Below are 18,596 nucleotides of genomic sequence, written 5' to 3' on the forward strand. Positions count from 1 at the left end.
TTGAATCCCCAAATTTCACTCTTGTCAGTCCTTGTATGGACCTTTTTCACTTCGACTGAGGCCGCCTTTGACTTGAACTAAGTGCAGTAAACACACATCTAATTTACTTTCTTCATTGATTCGATGTCGTTGTTTGTTTACAACCGTAATCTTTGCAGAAGCCAGCATGTACATTTAAAATGGGCAATTTGGCGAGGCGAAGCGCTACGGAAGCTAATCCTGGCGTTTTAATAAATCGGGAGCGTACAATCGGTGCCTGATTTATAAGTGCTGCATAATTCGTGTACTACCTAAACATTGTTTCAAGAACTCAAATTTCGTCACTGGCCCTGGTAACAAGTTCGAAAATGTCCTTATACGTTGAAAAATGGCGAGAAATTTAAAAAAAAACTGAATACGGACCTTTCATGGTAAAAAATGAATTTCTCTAAATTTGTTTTTTTCTTAGATTGAATAGAAAGCACCGCCTCTCAGGTGTATATATATATATAGAAAATGAAAAAGGTACATCACGGAGATGAGCGTTTGGTTAACAAACGTGTATTATTTTACTAGTGGGATAAAAAAACAGCTTTCCAGTTTATGAACCCCCCCCCCCCCCCCCAGAGCCATTGAGACACCCCCCCTTGATTCGATGCCTGGGGAAACCCCTGGTGGCAAATAAACAATGGGGGGCAGTTAAAAAGCAAGTGAAGGAAACAGAGACGCTCATGTGGAAAGAGAGGATGGAAAAGAAGGGATCACTGGGAATATACAAAGCAAGCAAACAAGAGATCCGGAAAGAGAACTTTTATGACAACAATGCTCTTTGAGGCGCGGGCTGGCTGCTTGAGAACTCGAACTTACATGAGCAAATATTCTTCACAGGATGAGACATGTGTGGGATGTGGCAAGGGCAAAGAAACAATCGATAACATAGTAATAGAATGCCAAAAGATTCAGCCGGATAGAATTGGGGAGAAAGTCCTACTTCCTGAGGCACTGGGCTTCGCAGTTGATGGAAGCATTAACTGGTCAGCAGTGGGTATTACTAAGCAGCGACTAGAGTATTGGTGGAAAAAAAGCAGGGAAGTCGATAAAATGCCATCCCAGCCAGGGGTAGCGGCAGGACAGAATTAAAACGAAGTCCGAGTTGAGGGACTAAATTTAAAGGGACCCAGAAAAGCCTTCTGTAAAAGTTACAAAAGGCCTGTATTGTCGCGTAGCACCAATATAGCGATGCAATGCCGTTGGAATTATTGATCTACATTCAGCATTAGCTGCGCCAGAAGCAATTAAATGCACCTCTCCCCACTTGCCGATCGACTCCTCCTCCCTCTCTGCTTCCTTCAAAGCAGCTGGAAACATGGGAAATAGCCATGTGACATCGCGACGCTCGACTTCCGTTCTGTGCTAGCTACATTCCTGCGCCTAGGCACGCGTCAATCGCTGCGGACCCGCCTTTGCCGCCTTTGCCTCGGGATCGCGCAGGAAGGAGGAAGAGCAGCCGGAAGCCAATGGCAGTGACGCCGCCGGCGGCCGACCTCGCCGGCGATTGGGCGAATCAGGGGGCGCCTTCGACGTTGCGTCAGCCGCGATCGCCGTTGCGTCAGCCGCGGTCGGCTCGCTGCGGCGTCGCGCCCATCGGCTGAAAAAGGCTATCTTCAAAAATTGTTTACAAATTATCCGTACAACGTATGGGGCTCACACTTGGCTCAAAAATCCCCCGTTATGTGTTCTACCAACTGAATGCATTTGATTGCCACCTTCACAAAGCTTTTCGGGGTCCCTTTAAATTCAAACTACTAAGATAGGCTAGATGGCGCACGTCGTCACCCTAATTCAAAGAAAAGGCCTTTGATCATCATCATCATCATCAGTCTCAGGTGGTCCGTCCGGCGCCAGGCGCAAAAGGCGCGAAGGCGTGAACACATGCGCGAACACGCTAGCATAAGCATAAAGAGGCTACGACGCTACAGCACGCGCAACATGCTGTGTCTGCAGTGAACTAGAATCACGCCAGCTTCTGCCTCCAAAACGTAAGATGTTACTTTTTTTTATATACAGGTTGAAAAATATATTGGTTCCCTTTGCGTGCGTTCCGTCATGGTAAAATGGACCAGAGAAATGGGCCCACACGTTTGTATGGGCTTGCTAGAGTCACTAAAGAAGCTTTATCTAGTGACACTAGGCTGGTCTTTGTTATCAAAAATTTTGCTCGGCGGTGTAGGCTGACGGGCTCGCGCGCTAGCGATGTCGGGTTTCCTTATTGCTTTCTTGGTGTCTTATTCATTTGCGGTTTCATGGTGATGTTTTCTGGCGCCTGTAGTTTGATCTGATTTCGTAATTAGTACCGAGAATAATATTGATATTTTAAGGCAAAGGGTTAAGTGCCCCATTCTGCGAAACGTGCCGTTGTTGACCGGTGAAGCGAATGGCCACCGCTGTCGTACGGTGGGATTTGAACCCCGGCCTGTAAGTACGTTGCCTGCGTAGAACAAACGTTTTTGTCGTTGTTGTGCCTTTCTTCGCAACACATGCCCACTTGGGAGATTGGCCGAACAAAAGAAAGAGAAGCTGGACTAGTATTTCGCCCCGAAAGACAAAGAAACGGAGAAAGAGCCGCAAATACGATGCAGCAGCAAAAAGTTGGTAATGTGTGTCGTCAGATGATAAATACATTATTTTGATTATAATTAATGTTACTAAAAATACTAGTATTATTCCAATTAATATATAATACCTAAAAATAAGAAAAAAATGAAAATGCGCGTTTCTTTCGACTGAAAATGTATCCCTTCCTCCAGTAGGTCTAAGAACAGAAGCCCAGCCGATGGCATTTTCCCAGCCCACTCATGATGATGATGGATGATGGCTTGGTGGCTGCCCCTTTGCATCGGGGGGACACTCCTGAGGGCATATAATCCCCCGGGTGTGCATTTGTTGCTTGTCAAATACCCCAGTTCTTTCATTTGAACATATTTCAAAACGTCATTAGAAGGAAGTGAACACTCATAATTTAGTGACATGTCGCTATTATCTTGCACTTTTTTGTCGGGCAGGAAAGGGCATGACGCTGGAAAATGTGTTTCCAGCAATGCGTTCGTGTAAAGTAGGAAGCCCACTTTAGGGGTGCGGTGTATGGTGCTCCATAGGGGCACTTGGGGTCTTATGAAGGCGCTAGAGTCATCATACTGTAATATCAGGCTTCTAATAATAACCTTGCGAGAATGTTGTCCCAGCAATTCATTTGTGTATAGTGGCGAGGCCGACGTGCAGGGGGCTGTTCACTATAGGGATACGTGAAAACCTTATGGAGGTATTTAAAAGAGGCTCAAAAGCCTTTCTACATTTTTATTTGACTGTTTATATTTCCTAGAGAAAAATTCCCTTCCAGCAGTGCATTTGTGTACAGTAATGAGCCGAGTTTAAGGGACTGGTGCACAGCAGAGTGGCTCGTGCATTTATCCAACAAACTTAAGAGTTTCTGCATTTTGTTATTTCATTTCAGAGGCCCAGGCTCGAGATATGGAACATGTAACAGCCAGTGGGAAGTTAGAAGCCATCACAGATGCTGTAATGAATGACTGTAGGTAGTATTCATCTTGGTTGATTTTAGTTAAATGCAAAGCGTTTTTTCATTGTGGGGCATTACTTGCTATTACCTCACATGGATATGAATCCACAGATAAGAACCTATGGATCCATACAGGAAAAAAATCTTGTTGTACGAATAGTGAAAATGCGTGAGCGTATGTAGTGCTTGTTGTGCTAATGGCAGTTGTTGCGTCCTGCTGAAACGCACTTGTGATAGCAGGCAGGACAGCCAGATATGCCTTCAAAACTGGTATTAGTAGCCTAAGAATACTTTGCATTAAATAGTGCCGCCTCCTTCAACTGCACCCACGCTTTCAAAGGTAACTGGTGATTTAAGTGTCATGCCAGGAGCCTGGAGATTACTGCTGCATCTGTGTGTGGGATTAAAAAAGGTGCTTAAGGCACCTGAAGGCATTAGCTTCAGCATGGCTGTTTGAAGCTAATGCCTGCTAACCTGGGCCATGCCTGTGGCTCTCTTTCAAGGGGTGCACTGGGCTTGTCTAGAGAAAACATTACCAGCGTTCGCACATGTACAGTGCGTGCAAAATGCATCACTGGTGTGGGCAGGGGAGGAATGTTGGGCGATCGAACCTGCCTGCCCTTTTGGAGGGCCCACAAGCCTGCTCATAAGCCAATAAAATTTGTCATAAAAGGTGCGGACTCTGGAGATCCCCTCCTCGAATAATATTTTACACAGCGGAAAAGAACTGGTGGAGTGCTTTCTAGACGAATTTTCACATCAGTGCAGCCACATCACAGTACCACAACCACATTCGTCTTAGCAATGAACAAGCAGAGCATTGGCTGGCGTGCCTTTTCCAACACTTGGCCCATGACTGTATGCAGAGGCAGTCCTACTCACTCGGTGCAGTACAGCTCACGGAGCGCACTGAGTAGAAGCACCGGAACTGTGTATTATCATTGTCTACTGTTTGATAGGCATGCTGTCAACTATCACAGTGGACCAGTGTTGCCATTCTCTCTGCTTCTCCTCTTCTCAAGTCCATGGCCTTATCTGCCTATTATTGCGTCTATGGCCATATGTTCCAAATATTGCATAAGCATTCTCTGCTAAGTACTCCAGTGCGAAGAGTGTAATGCTTTATATCTGCGCAAAAATGCATAACTTTCAAAGTTAAGACATTTAATCATTCTAATAGTGTAAATGCATGACACCGTAAGAACCCCCCCCCCCCCTCCCCATAAAAAATTAACCAAACAAAACAAGAAGTCTCCCAAAACAGTCATATGTTTCAGGAAAAAACAAAAAGTGTGAAGTAAATGCACTGAAAATGGAGTAACTAAACTGCAATGGTCTGCCTAATCTAATGCCCTTGCACAATTAACTAAAAGAAAACCAGAGAAACTGAAAACGAACAAAGGAAATCTCAAATGTGCATCGAACACAGCGGCCTCATGCGGTTAACTTAATAAACAAATAAAAGTGTTATAAGAAAAGAAAAACTAACCAACTTACGAAATCAGAGCACATTATCTAATCCAGTCTAAAGAAAGCAAAAGAAAGAAACGCTGTCTGGATTGAGGTGTTCCTTCAATGCCACCAATGAAGCAATGAAATGAAACCAATAAAACTAGGTGTAAAGTTGGTGAAACAGAGAAGCAGTGTAAAAATGCTTGCACATTAGTAGACTATTATCAGAATTTCTATAGCTATTTTTAGTGGGAAAAGGGCCTATTGTTCCCTATTGCACACGTCAGCTTGAATTTGGGTGGTCGACACTCTGCAGGTGAGGAGGTGGGCACGCGGCCACGTGATAGCAGTGGTCAGCTGGGCGCAGACGGACCCATACAAACGGAGCCAACTGTTGCTGCCAGGAGCGAGGCCAAACCTGCCAGCACTGTGACACCTGTGGAGCCGCATCACGAGCGTCAGCCATACCATCGGCGCCGGCAGAAGATGGAGTGCAACTTCTGCCGACGCCTGGGCGAGAAGCGGTCCTTTTTCCGGTCACACAATCTGCGCGACCCTGTGACAAATGCAGTGACCTGCCCTATACTGCGCAAGCACCAATGTGAAATCTGCGGGGCCACCGGTGATAACAGCCACACGCGCTCGTACTGCCCGCAAAAGCCAGAAGGGACGTTTAACATGGGGCTGCTCAAGGACACACCGCGAAACAGCACTCAGTGGAGGCGAGGGATGTGACCTGGAGAGTGCAAGCTGCAATTGCTCGGCTAAATGTAACCTTTTTTTTTTGCTGCGTTATTTGCTTATACTGCACTTGGTGCAGCTCTGCTTCAAATCCAGTGCAATTACCCACAATCGATAAGCAAAATTACCTGTATGAAGCGCGCCACACCCTCTCTTTCTCTTTTTTGAAAATTTGGCACGCATGTTTTAGTGTTCACTTCTCAAACTAGGGTTTGCCCATTTGATGAATGTTATCTAATTTTGGGGCGATACATTCTATGAAAGAGGGCTAGAGCTACCTTTAATAAAGGCATGAGTCTTGGTGCAATTCTTTCCTATCTAATATATAGTTGCTGTACAAGGTGGTACATTAAATAAAAACAGTCTCAAAAATGTTACTTGAGGAGCATGAGATGCTGTTTGTGCTCAACTATTGGGCTACAGGCCCAGGCAAGCAAAATATAGTACTAATTTTTGGATGAATACATTCTCAAAATTGGCTAATTGATTGGTTGACTGACTATTTTATAAGGAGGCCCATAGCACAGGGGAGGAGAGATGATTGGAAAGGGATAGTAGCTAATTAATGTTTCCACTATAGGTTTTAGAAGATAAGTCTATATTGCCAAATTGAATCCAGTAATTATTAAGGCTACCTTATTTGTAGATCTTTCAATGGGTCTGTGCTTTTGTGCAATTTACCCAATACTGAAAACTGCAACTAAGCACACAAAGCTCCCCGGAAGGGGAGCCCACTGTTGAGAAGAGGGGGTCCGGCTATGTTGAAATTTGCATTATCTTGAATGGCGACCCAAAGAAGCTGAATGTTGTCAGCGCTCTGCTGGTGGCCAGTAAGCTGATTGGCCATTGCACCAATCACTGACACCATTTGCCGGATAACGATGGCGTATTGCATAAGACAATTGATTATGTACGTAAATATGATTGGCATTTTAATGATGATGGGGATAGAATTAAAATGGGCGTATGTGCTATGAGGAGAAGGAAGGTGTCCGCTTCACTATTTCGACCGAGCGGATCTTGTGTCGGTTGTTTTGGCAACGGGTTGCTGGTGTTAGGCAGCGTTTATCCTCCTGTCCACTTTCGCCGTGGTTTAAAAGGGCCCTGCCGACAAAATGCAAGTTTGGTTGATTTGAAAGATTGCCTCGTTAGAATAACACTTACACCACTTTTAACGTAAACTTCACTTAAATAGTCTATATAATTTGGAAACAAGAGACTGGCCATGTGACCCACTGGCTCATTTCCCGCACTGAAACTTATGATGTATTATGGGCAGCGATGTGATTGGCTGAGTCTGGCAAAAGCAGATGCAGGTTAGTCTGGGCTTGCAGAAGGAGCTATTTGCGCTTAAATTTAAGGCATATTCATTTTGTAGCAGTAAGAATGGTGGGGTAAACAATGGATGTTACAAAAGCACACGTAAACATAGAAGCACCAGTATGTACTGTTGTTGGTACTGCATGCACTATGCTTGTTCTAGCTGCACAGCAGACTGGCGCTTTAGGGTGGTCTCACACGACAGTGGGCGATTGGCGTAAGCGACAGTCTTACGTGACCACGTTTGTAGAGCATACCCAAATTTTCATGAAACGATTTCATGAAATTTCATGAAGTTTTATGAAATTTTCATGAAACTAATAACCGGAACAAAAACAAGCCAGGTGTAAATACGGTCAAAAACAAAGCGGGTGTGGACAGCAGCAGTCCTGAATGGTATGGTTGCGCCCAGGGGCGTAGCCAGGGGGGGGCACACTGAGCCCTTGCCCCCCCCGAAATGTTTCGTGCCAGGCTGGGGTGAGGTTTAAGTAGCCTAAAGAACCGCCTGAAGTCGCCTGCAGGCGCGGAACCTGCAGTTTTAAGGACATTCTTGCTCATACAAAGCTGAAAACAAGGGCTACGTCACCGCCTGATCCCTGTGCCTGCTTCAGATGCTGTACATGTTAACATATACAGCCCGGCTGCATTTCGGGCCGGATACACCGAGCAGCGCCGGGAACCTGCCGCGAGCCGATCGAGGCAGCCGCACTGTTTCGCTGGTGGAACAGCACGGCCGGAAAATGGCGGAACAGCAGGAAAAGCCTCATATAGTCATATGTGTGGTCTGGACTTTAGCGTGTCATTCCTTGTCTTAACACTGGTACAAAGTATAATCACATAATCACATGACCGAGCATGTCACTGTATTTTGTTCACTCAACTATCAACCCTTGATATATTTATTTTTTTACCGACATCGCATTTCATTGACTATTGCAGTTCCATAACATCAACGAAACTGTTTGTCTTTTTGGCACTACGTATTCCATTGTTTCCTTGACCTCCCTCTTAGTAACCAGCATTCTGTATTTGCTTAACCGGAATTTTACTGAAGCCATGGCTGTTCGATTTAACGGATAGAAATAGAATGAAATTTAAGAAATGTGCAACAAGCTCAACATTTTATAGCAGTGCAATAAGGTGTTTTGCTAAGCGTAAGTTTACTATTCACATTACTAGTACAAAAAATAACAACGCAAATACTTAAGGACGAAGACGCACGTTTGCTAAAATCACCACCATAATATATGCATGTGCCGCACATACAGTCCACTGCGATTCGAAGGTTATCGCGGGAAAGCTACTCTTTCAAATTAAGCAGACAGAACACCAGCTTTAGCAAATCTTCCATGCCAGTTTCGTTATCGTCGGCGTAGATAAAAGGCAACCAAGTCTGTGCTTGATAACAATGAATGTAAAGCTTGAAGCCCAAAGGGTGGCAAGTCAGTCGTGAGGGCCATTGTTGTAGCATGTAACAGCCAACAAGGGAGAAAACAGTGCGAAATCTTGATTTTCATGGTTTCGAAAAGAAACCGTAGAACGGTGGCACGCGTGGCCGCTCGATGCTAGCGCGATAACCTTCAAATCGTGCTCGACTGTACTTCATAGCTGATAAGAAAATTTATTAGTCCCTTTCCTAAAGGAAAATCTAAAACACGTGAATCTTGATAGTAAACACCCAGTGTTGGCCTCCACTTCCGGCTGACGAACTTGGGGGATTGCGCACCACACACGAGCACACTCATGATCACGCTCGCGCGTGCCCGCATAACAGCCTGCTCTACGCACGAACCAATCACCCGTGGCCTACCCATAGACCGGCGAACGGGAATTTAGGTCATCATGATTATCATCATCATCTAAGCTCCTTAAGGTGGGATTCACTGTTAGCGTTCAGCTTACTGAAATCGCATGTTAAAGTCAGTTATTTCAAGCTTCGTTTAAAAAACACCGTGCAAGAAGCCATGCCTACATATTTCCCCGTCCCATCTTTTGGTCGACCGCGGGCTGCCCCCGAAAAAAAATTCGTGGCTACGCGCCTGGTTGCGCCATCTGGAGGACTGACAGTAAACAAGGCGTTTCGCAGTTCGCTGCCGACTAAACAGCGCGCTAACGTTCGCTTGAACACCTGCTATGAATAGGTCATTGCGGATGTCACAAAACACGATTTAGCGTGGGAATCAAAATATTGGCTTAAATCGTTTAATTTCTCAGTGATTAGAGCATCGTTTGCTGGCGGACAAGCGCGGGGGGCACTACAAAACACCAAAGCTTTCGAATAAAACAAATTTTTATTTTGTCTGCATGGCCCCTTTAAAGGAGCCATGAAGAGAAAATGCAAGTTGGTTTTATTCGAAAGATTTCGTGTTTTATAGTGCCCCCAGCGCTTGTCCGGATACAAACGGTGCTTTATTCACTGAGAAATTAAACAATTTAGGTTAAAATTTTGATTTTCCCGCTCAATCGTGCGTTTTCGTGGTCCCAAGTGACATCACGGGAACCGACCGCTCTGCAGCCTAGAGTACCTTCATTCACGCATCCGCCGTACAGGGTAGAGACACGTAACGCTGGCGCTGCCATGTTTGGTTGCTCGCTCGCCGCCGAAGCAAGTCATTGTGTCAAAACCGCGCTAAAATTATCGCCGCAACGCGGTTTACTGAAGAAGTTTGAATCATATTGTCTGTTTCGCGTTGCTAGGTCTCGTGGGAAACGAAAAGAATAACGCGTTGAGCCCGTTGCCCCAATTGCGGCGGCACGGGACCGTTCAAAGGTTGTCTCCACCCTGTAGCGGTGTTGGTTTGTTCCCACGTTTCTTTACGTCCCGTAACCTAGATGGCGCCACCATACCGTGGCAAGCGTTTGGTTTGTTTTTGCCCGCATTTAAACCTGGCTTGTTTTTGTTCTGGGAGAAAATATTCGTTCCCTGAAACAGTGCTCGCTCGACAAATGGGGTCACGTAAGACACCGTTGCTTGCGTCAATCGGCCAGTGTCGTCTGAGACAACCCCAAGCCCCATAGTGCTGTGCAGCTAAACCAAAGCATGCTGTGCGCAGTACGAACAGCAGAACGCATCAGTACTTCTATGTTTACATGTGCTTTCGTAACTTCCACTGTTTGTCCCATCATTCCTATTGCTTTGTAAAGAATGTGCCCTAAATTTAAGCGCAAATCGCTCGTTCGTCTAGTTTGTAAGCTCTACCTAATTTGCGTCTGCTTCTGCCAGCCTTCGCCAATCGCAGAGCTTAGCCCATGTGACATCACAGGTTCTGTTGCGGGAAATGAGCTGGTGGGTCGCATGACCATTCCCGTTTTTCCTAATTATGTAGCTTATTTGAGCGAAGTTTACGTTAAAAGTGGTGTCAGTATGATTCTAACGAGACAATCTTTTGAATGAACCAAACTTGTGTTTTCTCTTCATGGCTCCTTTAACTGTTTCGTGACCACGCCATAGGCCATCGATCACCGGTGAACAATGATTTTCAGACCTCCCGCAAAAACTAAACACGGCGCTATTCGTACAACTGACGCCATCTGGCGTGTTCATTAGAAACCCCTTTTTCAGTTTCATTGCCGTTTGTTTACATTTTGCGTGGGTAGACGGCATTGGGAGTGAAATATGAACCCAAGGTAGCGGTGAGTGGTGCGAAAATGTCGTCCTGTTTCACTGCGCGCTCTGCAAAGGCGGATGGTGGTTTCGGGAACTTCGGCTGCTGCTGCTGCTGATTTTTTTACCCCAGAAGCAGTGATAATTCCAGCAACAATCTGGATTCTTCAGATTTTAGTCCTGATGAAGGCTCTCTTATTCAAGAGCCTCAGATTTCGACGCGTGCTGCCAGGGAACTTATTTTTTGACTTCGCCCTGTATTTATGAACAAAATGTGCCCAATATCTGACGACTGCAGTATTACTTTCATCTTTAGGGTTTGGACAATGTGCGGCGGGGTTATTTTGCAATTGTACTGCGCCGTATTGCGTTATCACTAGGGGTGTGCGAATATCAATTTTTTTAATTTCGAAGCGAATTCGAATAATGAAAACAAAGTTCGAATCGAATCGAATATTTTTCGAATATTTTTCGAATACGAATACTTATTGTTTTTTGTAAAATTAATGTTTTCACCATCTAGAGACACAAAAACTGCAACTTTATTGCACAACAAATCACACAAAGTAAAATAAGCAATTACACAATACCATTGCACTCAACAGATTAAGGTCTGCACTCACTTAAATGTTAACATGGAGAAAGGTTAACTGCTCGACATGTTCGGGGAGCAGTGACAACCTCCTGCTCAACACCACTTTACCAGATATCGAAAACAGCCGCTTACTTGAGACACTAGTAGCTGCCATGCCCGAGCCCGCGCACATTACCGCGCGCTGATACAATAAAATCTTGATGATACTAATCTCGCAGGACTGCGAAAAATATTCGTATCATGCGAAATTCGTATGAACCAACACAGAGCAAAAAATTTAGCGCTGAAAAAAGTTTTCGTTTATTTCTTTTCCTACTTTCGCGTGAATAAATTCGTGATTTTTTCTGCTTTTTTTAACCCCCGTGTCGCAAAGCAGTCCTTTCTGGAGCACGTAAAGCTTCGCGCTCGTCTCCTCACTCGCTGTGCCCAAGCTCGCTACACGCCGCAACAGCCAAGCGTGAACCGCATGGTGCGTTTTTGCACGCGATTCGCTCGCCTCGGCTCTGCGAGCGCTGTATTTTCACGCCCACATCGACGATTTCGCGCCCGTGGTAGCGCCTACCTCGGTCAGAAAATGACGCACGACGCGCGCGGCAGAATGGAGGAGCCTGACTACTTGCGATGAGATCGAGACAGCCGACTTGGCTCCGCCGGAGATGGTTAGGCTTAGCACCCCGGCAAATATTTTATGGGCGCTTTCACTAGCGGCGCGGATGATGTTTTATAGTACCGTTTTCGCATGCATTATCAGCTCCTTTACAGCACAAGCAACTTCGTGTCTCCCTTGAGCCGCATTTTAAAGAGCGGTTAGAAGCGGTCACTCGAGCGGCCGCGCCACTTCGCGGCTGGAGCCGACGCCATGTTGACGTCGCCGGCCGCGCCGCGCGCAGCGTGGGGGTGGTTTCGCGGCAGTGTCAGCGCGTTGGGCGTGCGCAGAGCGTTTTCGCGAGCAGAAAGCAAGAGCCCGGCCGTTTCTGGAGAAAGAGTGACAAACAGGGGAGCGAGAGCCGTCACTTGCTCGTTCGGCAGTCGGGTGCCTCGCCGGCTCGTTCGTATCTTCCGCCGGGCCGCGCAGGTCCGTTCGTAACAGCCGAAATTTTTCCCATTGCAAACGATGCAATTTCGCCGGGACTTCTCGGAAATTCGTATCATCCCGAAATTCGCACCCCCAGAATCGTATCATCGAGAGTCCACTGTAAATAAACACCGATACAGACACGCTCTGAATTTTTTTTTTTTATAGTTTTGGGTGGTTCGAATATCTCGAACAATAAAAGTGTCGTTCGAATCGAATCGAATACCAAAAAATTCGAATCGAATATTCGAAGTTTCGAATATTCGCACACCCCTAGTTATCACCTTCAAGATAGCCTGGTGCTTGTTAGCGCTGCGGTGTGATGCGCGCTGTTTTTCCAGAGCGGTAATTTTTTTGTTAATCGCTACAATGATAAGGATTTTGTGTGAGAACACAAACAAGCATGCCTGGATGCATATTTTAGAGAAACCGACTGACTCTCGAGTGGCTCCACTGAGTGGCACAGCCATGAGGGCCGTTAGGTGGGTGGGCCTGCAAAAATCCAGAACTTGGTATGCAGCATTGATGTATATATTGAATCATAGCTTAGGAACATAGAAACATTTTGTATATCTTAGAATTCCTCAAATAATTTTTAGGCTCAGTAAAATTTACTATTTGTGTTTTGTGTATACTTTTTTTATGCATTTTTTTCTTTGACTGATAAACTCTTAATAATCACATCTTTCACAAAACTGCTGTTATGTGCTTGAAAGAGAAATCTATAAGCTACAATTTCATGCATAGCAATGCTAAATGTGTAAAGCTCAAGGGAAAAAAGTTTTCTGGAATCACTCAAAATTGGCCATTTTTTCACAGTTAACGCACAGTTGGCTCAGTGCAAGAGCCGAGACAGGGACATAGTGCCATGAAGCAGGCTATGTGTGCCAGTCGCATTATAATGACCGTAGTTGAAGAGCAACAGGTTTATTCCTTTCCACCTTTGCGAAAGTTTCTTAATGATTCAGTGGTGGAACTGCTTAACCAATTGCTCCAAACTCATTCAGCTCCATGCTGCTCCAAAAGCGTGCTAATTTGGATAACTGCTCCATTTCTGCTCCAAAACAGTTGCAGGGTAATGATGAGTTCTCCAAGGAACGAAAACGAAATGGAAAGTAATACTGCCATTTTCTGTGAGGTGATACAGCTTCTGCTATTTTTCCACTATTGCTCGCTAACTTGCAGATTGCCAAGAACTTCTAGTGCGGCAGAAATGAATGAATGAATGAAATCTTTATTCATAACAACAGGTGCAGTTGTTAGGGCACCCGCCCGGTGGAGGGTATCCTTAGTCCGGGATCCCCTGGCTGCGGCTGGCTGCATGGGCCCTCTGTACCAGGTCAAGCTGGAACGTAGGGTCCTTGCTGGTCAACCGCGCCATCCACTGTTGTATGGAGGGGTTGGGGATTGGTTGCAAGTCCGGTGTTTTTTGGCACTCCCATACCTGATGGTATAGGGTATCAGGCGCTGGGCATTAGTTGTAGATGGCTTGATAGTCTGTTGGCTAAATGGCATGAAGAAGGGTACAGTGTGGATACGTGTTAGTTTGAAGTTGTCTGAATGTTGTTGCTTCATCCCTTGTGAGTTGGTGGTGTGGATTGAGGAAAATTTGCCGTTTGTGTTGGTAGCCCGCCTAGATAGCTGTGTAGTGCAAGAGAGGTTGCGGGTTAGGTGGAAGAGGTGGTGACTGCCCCGTGAGAGAAACGGCAGGTGTATATGAGCGCGGGTAGGGGTGTGAGCTGCCTCATTCCCCTCAAGGGATTCGTGTCCTGGCACCCAGACTATCTAAGCTTCGGCATTGCTCGGTCTTGTTAAAAGGAGACGAAGTGCTGTTTTAGAAATTCGACCTTGTAAGTAATTTCTGCAAGCTACCTGAGAGTCGGCAAGTATGGTGATTGGGTATTGGGCAGTGATGATGGTGAGGGCTATCACGGCTTTTTCGGCAGTATCAATCGCTGTGGTATTGACTTTGCAGGATGGGATTGCTCGTCCCCGTCCGTTCACTACACAAGTTACGTGGACGGGACGGTGCGGATAAGAAGATGTGTCCACATAACAGGTATTTAGGTCGTTTGCATATCTGGCAGACATGGCTCGTGCTCAGGCAATTCTTCTGGCCTTGTTGTACTCTGGATGCATATTTCTTGATTTTGGGGCCACTCGTATGTGCTGTCGAATCTTCAAAGGTATGCTTGTTTTCTGATCTTTAAACGGTGGAGTCGTATAACCTAATCAGTGAAGAGTTGCGCGCCCCGTCGTTGTTTTCTTCAGGCGCTCTATCTGAGAAGTGTGGTGTGCTTCTTGTAATTCCTCCCAACTGTTATGTATGCCTAATTGTAATAATTTAGATGTCGACGTCTTCGAGGGCAGCCCGAGTGCAGTCTATCTTGTAGGCTTGGCGAATAACTATATTTAATCTGGCTTTTACGTTTGTTTTAAGGGCCAAGTACGGTGTTCCATAGGTGATTCTACTTATAAGTACTGCTTGTATTATTTTGAGCGTGTCAGGTTCTTTGGGGCCATATCGGTGATGTGCGACGCGCTGAATTGTGTGTCAGCTGGTTGGCAGTCTTCTGGAGGGGAGCGATTGTGTGGAGCCCAGAGCCATTTTTGGGGACAAGAAGTCCAGGAATTCTCAAGTGCGGCACAGTTTATACGGGTTGCTCATTTATGAATCAGTCCAGGTGTGGGACGTTGGACTTGTTTTGTTTCGGGGTACCAACACTAAGTGTCAGAAGTGCCGATTTCTCTGGGGCACATACAAGACCTCGTTCTCGAAGGTATCTTTGCGCCTTGTCTACAGTGGCTTGAAGTGCTTGTTGTTGCTCACCCATGGATCCTGTAGGGGTCCATAAGGTGAGATCATCTGTGTAGATGGCGTGACAAAGGTGGGGAATATCTTGCAATAATGGTGGGAGGTCCTTCATGGCAAGGTTGAGCAAAAGTGGCGAGATGACTGACCCCTGTTGGGTACCACAAGCGATTGTCTTGAAAGGGGCAGACCGCAATTGTCCAATTCCAATGGTCGCAGTGCGTTTCATAAGGAAGGCTGCGACGTAATTGTACACTCTCTGCCCACAATCAATGGATGAAAGGCCCTGAAGGATAGCGTGGTGACTGATGTTATCGAAAGCACTTTTTATGTCTAGAGCCAAGATGCAGTGCTTATGGTTCTTGGGAAGCCGGTCAAGAATCTCTTCTTTAATTTGATTGAGTACGTCCTGAGTGGATAGGTGGGGGCAAAACCCATACATAGTGTTGGGAAAATGGTCACGGTCTTCAATGAATGGGGAGAGACGATTTTGGACCATATGTTCAAATAATTTTCGTACGCAGGATGTAAGTGATATGGGTCTCAAGTTCGCTGTTGTTAACGGCTTTCCAGGTTTAGGTGTTAATCAGGGGTGAGACAGCTGCACATATTGCGCAGTTTTGATACCAATTTGTTTTCCTGCGCCAGGCTGCTACGAAAGCTTGAAAATTGCAAAAATTGCGCCAAACTGCTCCAAAACAGTCTGAGAGCCAAGGATTTTGACACTCCCGTCAGTTTCAGTGGGGAAAAATGCTTACTGACGGCATAATTTTCCTGCACCCCCAGGGTGATGCTGTTTGTAAAGGTTTAATTGATTGATCACTCAATAAAAGACCCGCATAAAATTGTCCCGGAGATAGTTTTTTCAAAAGTCACAATGTTGGTTGCAAATGTTATATTCTGTGAGTTTGTAAAGTTTTCCCATCGAAAACCATTGCAAAGTCCTGTAGAAAAAATACTTGTGTGCTGAGGCAACAAACTACTTGTACAAGCTGATGAAAAAACGGCAATTTTCGGAATGCTGTATCTCAGGAACGACATTACTGGACGCCGCAGTCTTGGTGTAGTGAAGTAGTGATGACAGTGATTCGACAGAAGTGAGTGACGAAGACCACGACGGTGAGGAAAACAGCACCGGGCAGATCATTACTCTGTGAGCTACATAGTTTGTCGAAAGACATTGAATAGGTGGCCAAATATTTTTTCCTGGCATCTGGAGGTTTCCATTGTCGATAGTTTTATTTAGAGGCGCACACAGCTGCAGAATCACGCAAAGAAGAGCAGCGAATCCTGCAGTACCGCTGCAACATCGTCTAACAGCTGGTGGATGATCTGAGGACTCCATCCAAAAAGCGGGGCCCATCTGCACGTATGGGGTGCAATGAAAGGCTATTTGAGACAAGCCATTCTATGTACAAGCTCCCACGCCGAAGCATCAAGGGCTGTGTTCTTTGTAGCGATAGGAAGAGAAAAGGAGGCAGGAGGGAAACTAATTTTCTGCAAAACCTGCAGTAACAACCCTGGCCTGCACCCAGGAGTATGCTTCGAGCGGTTTAACATGCTGCTCAAATATTGGCAAAGGAGTTGCAAGCAGAATGCAAGTGATAAAATAAATATCCCACGAGTGTTTATTTCACGGAATGTGGTTTTCCTCGCGGCGTCAGAAACTGCCAAAATGGTTGCAGACCAAAACGGCTGGAAACTGGGTAACACGTCCAGGCTGCAAAGGGTCAAGAATTACAGATCTGTCAGCCTACTGTCAGCTGTTTACAGGCTCTTTACCAAGGTAATAGTTAACCGCATAAACGACAGCCTCAATTTCCAACAACCCAGGGAACAGGCTGTGTTTAGAAAAGGATACTCTACAATGGGTCATATCCATGTAATTAATCAAATAATAGAAAAATCTGCAGAGTATAATAAATCTCTTTACATGATATTTATGGACTATGAAAAAGCATTTGACTCAACAGACACCGGAACAGTGCTGGACGCATTAAAGGATCAAGCAATTGAAGAGGCCTATATAAGACTCCTAGACGACATGTATGAGGAATGTACAGGCAGGATAATCCTTCCCAAGCAAAGCTGGGAAAACGCAGGTTTACGGATAAATGGGCAATAATTGAGTCATTTGAGGTTTGCAGAAAACATAGTCTTGCTCAGTAAATCGGCAGAACAACTGCAAAAAATTATTGAGGATCCACAATCAGAATGCTTCGCAGTGTGGTTAAAAACAAATATGAATAAATCCAAAGTAATGATAAATAAGCATGCTGAAAGGGCCCTCTTCAGCATAGGTAGTGAGACACTAAAACAAGTAGAAGAATATAACTGCAGTGAAACACCGATGGTACGTCCTCTGGTCTTATGACAACCCGCTTATTACGACGGATCACCGCAGTCCCGGAAGGCTCCCCATAGAAACAATGCATTGAGAACTCTGATTATACAACGCTTTGGTGCACGCGGTCTGCTTCATACAACGAAAGCAGGCGGGAATAAACCGCATTTTTCTCATCTTTTACACCGCTTTGCCGCCTTATCCCGACCTTTCTTTATTCCTAACCCCCGTATGACGCTGCTTGATGTGCAAAGGTCTGCAGCCAGGACAGACCACTTGTTGAAGAGATGCAAGCAAGCAAGCTGGTACCAGTGGGCGGGAGTTAAACTTCGACGGCCCATCAGAATGCCAACCCGCCAACCGCGAGACAAGTCAAAGAGCAGGTGGCCGGTGGACCATGAATTTGAAGCTCCCATTGAGCCGACGAACGTGAAAACAGATACAACATAACCCCACGACGGTGACCGAACATCTGCTTGATCCATGTTCCTTCCTTTCACGATGCTTTCTCTCCTCCTCTCTCAGCTCTCTGCTGATCAGTGTCTTTCAAAGCCACGTTGTCACTCAGTTCGTTTGTTTCCCACCTTTTTTCATCGCCGCCTCGTACTATCGTTTGTTTCGCTTGGCTTTGGCAGTTTCACACTCTCACCTTTTACCCTCTCAATTCGTCAGCCGCGTCGGCCTTCCCAGCTTATCTCGCGCGGCGTGTGTTGCATGGCCGGCGGGCTAGCACAGACGCCGTGGAAGGGAGGGGGGCGCAAAATAGTTTAAGTGCGCTACCTTCAAGATGTCCCATAGGCACAAAATAGGGGGGATTTTTTTTTAGAGATTTGGTATTTTAGCTAAAGGTTCGTAAATTACACGAGAACGCACTAAATACAGTAGTTTCATGAAGTTCTTAGCCCACCTGTCGCATGAGACCATCTACAAGGCTGGCATTTACCCTTACCCCAATCATACGACACCCCTGTCATACGATGCTTTTGCGCGGTCCCTTGAAAGTCGTATTATCGGGGTTCCACTGTTTCTTGGACAGGTGGTTGGTGCTGATCCCAACCATGAGAAAGAAATCCGGTGCAGAATAAGAATGGGTTGGG

General features: G+C 45.8%; 1 protein-coding gene across 3 annotated transcripts; it reads left to right on the top strand.

Annotated features, from left to right (window-relative positions):
* Positions 1 to 1,877: 1,877 nt before the first annotated feature.
* LOC144172360 (uncharacterized) lies at positions 1,878 to 6,624 on the top strand. Of its 3 annotated transcripts, none has more exons than XM_077701117.1 (3): positions 1,878 to 2,018; positions 3,491 to 3,568; positions 5,325 to 6,622. In XM_077701117.1, exons 2-3 carry the CDS (start codon positions 3,508 to 3,510, stop codon positions 5,741 to 5,743), a joined length of 480 nt encoding a protein of 159 aa, XP_077557243.1. In that variant the 5' UTR covers positions 1,878 to 2,018; positions 3,491 to 3,507; the 3' UTR covers positions 5,744 to 6,622. The 3 variants fall into 3 exon arrangements, with proteins under 3 accessions (XP_077557243.1, XP_077557256.1, XP_077557251.1); XM_077701130.1 differs by lacking the exon at positions 1,878 to 2,018 and adding an exon at positions 2,436 to 2,454 and having other exon boundaries at positions 5,325 to 6,624; XM_077701125.1 differs by lacking the exon at positions 1,878 to 2,018 and adding an exon at positions 3,280 to 3,298 and having other exon boundaries at positions 5,325 to 6,624.
* The last annotated feature ends 11,972 nt before the right edge of the window (positions 6,625 to 18,596 follow it).

This window comes from Haemaphysalis longicornis, unplaced genomic scaffold (genome assembly GCF_048455015.1).
Source record: "Haemaphysalis longicornis isolate Haplotype H1 unplaced genomic scaffold, Haemaphysalis longicornis Haplotype H1 scaffold_1, whole genome shotgun sequence".
Lineage (NCBI taxonomy): Eukaryota > Metazoa > Arthropoda > Arachnida > Ixodida > Ixodidae > Haemaphysalis > Haemaphysalis longicornis.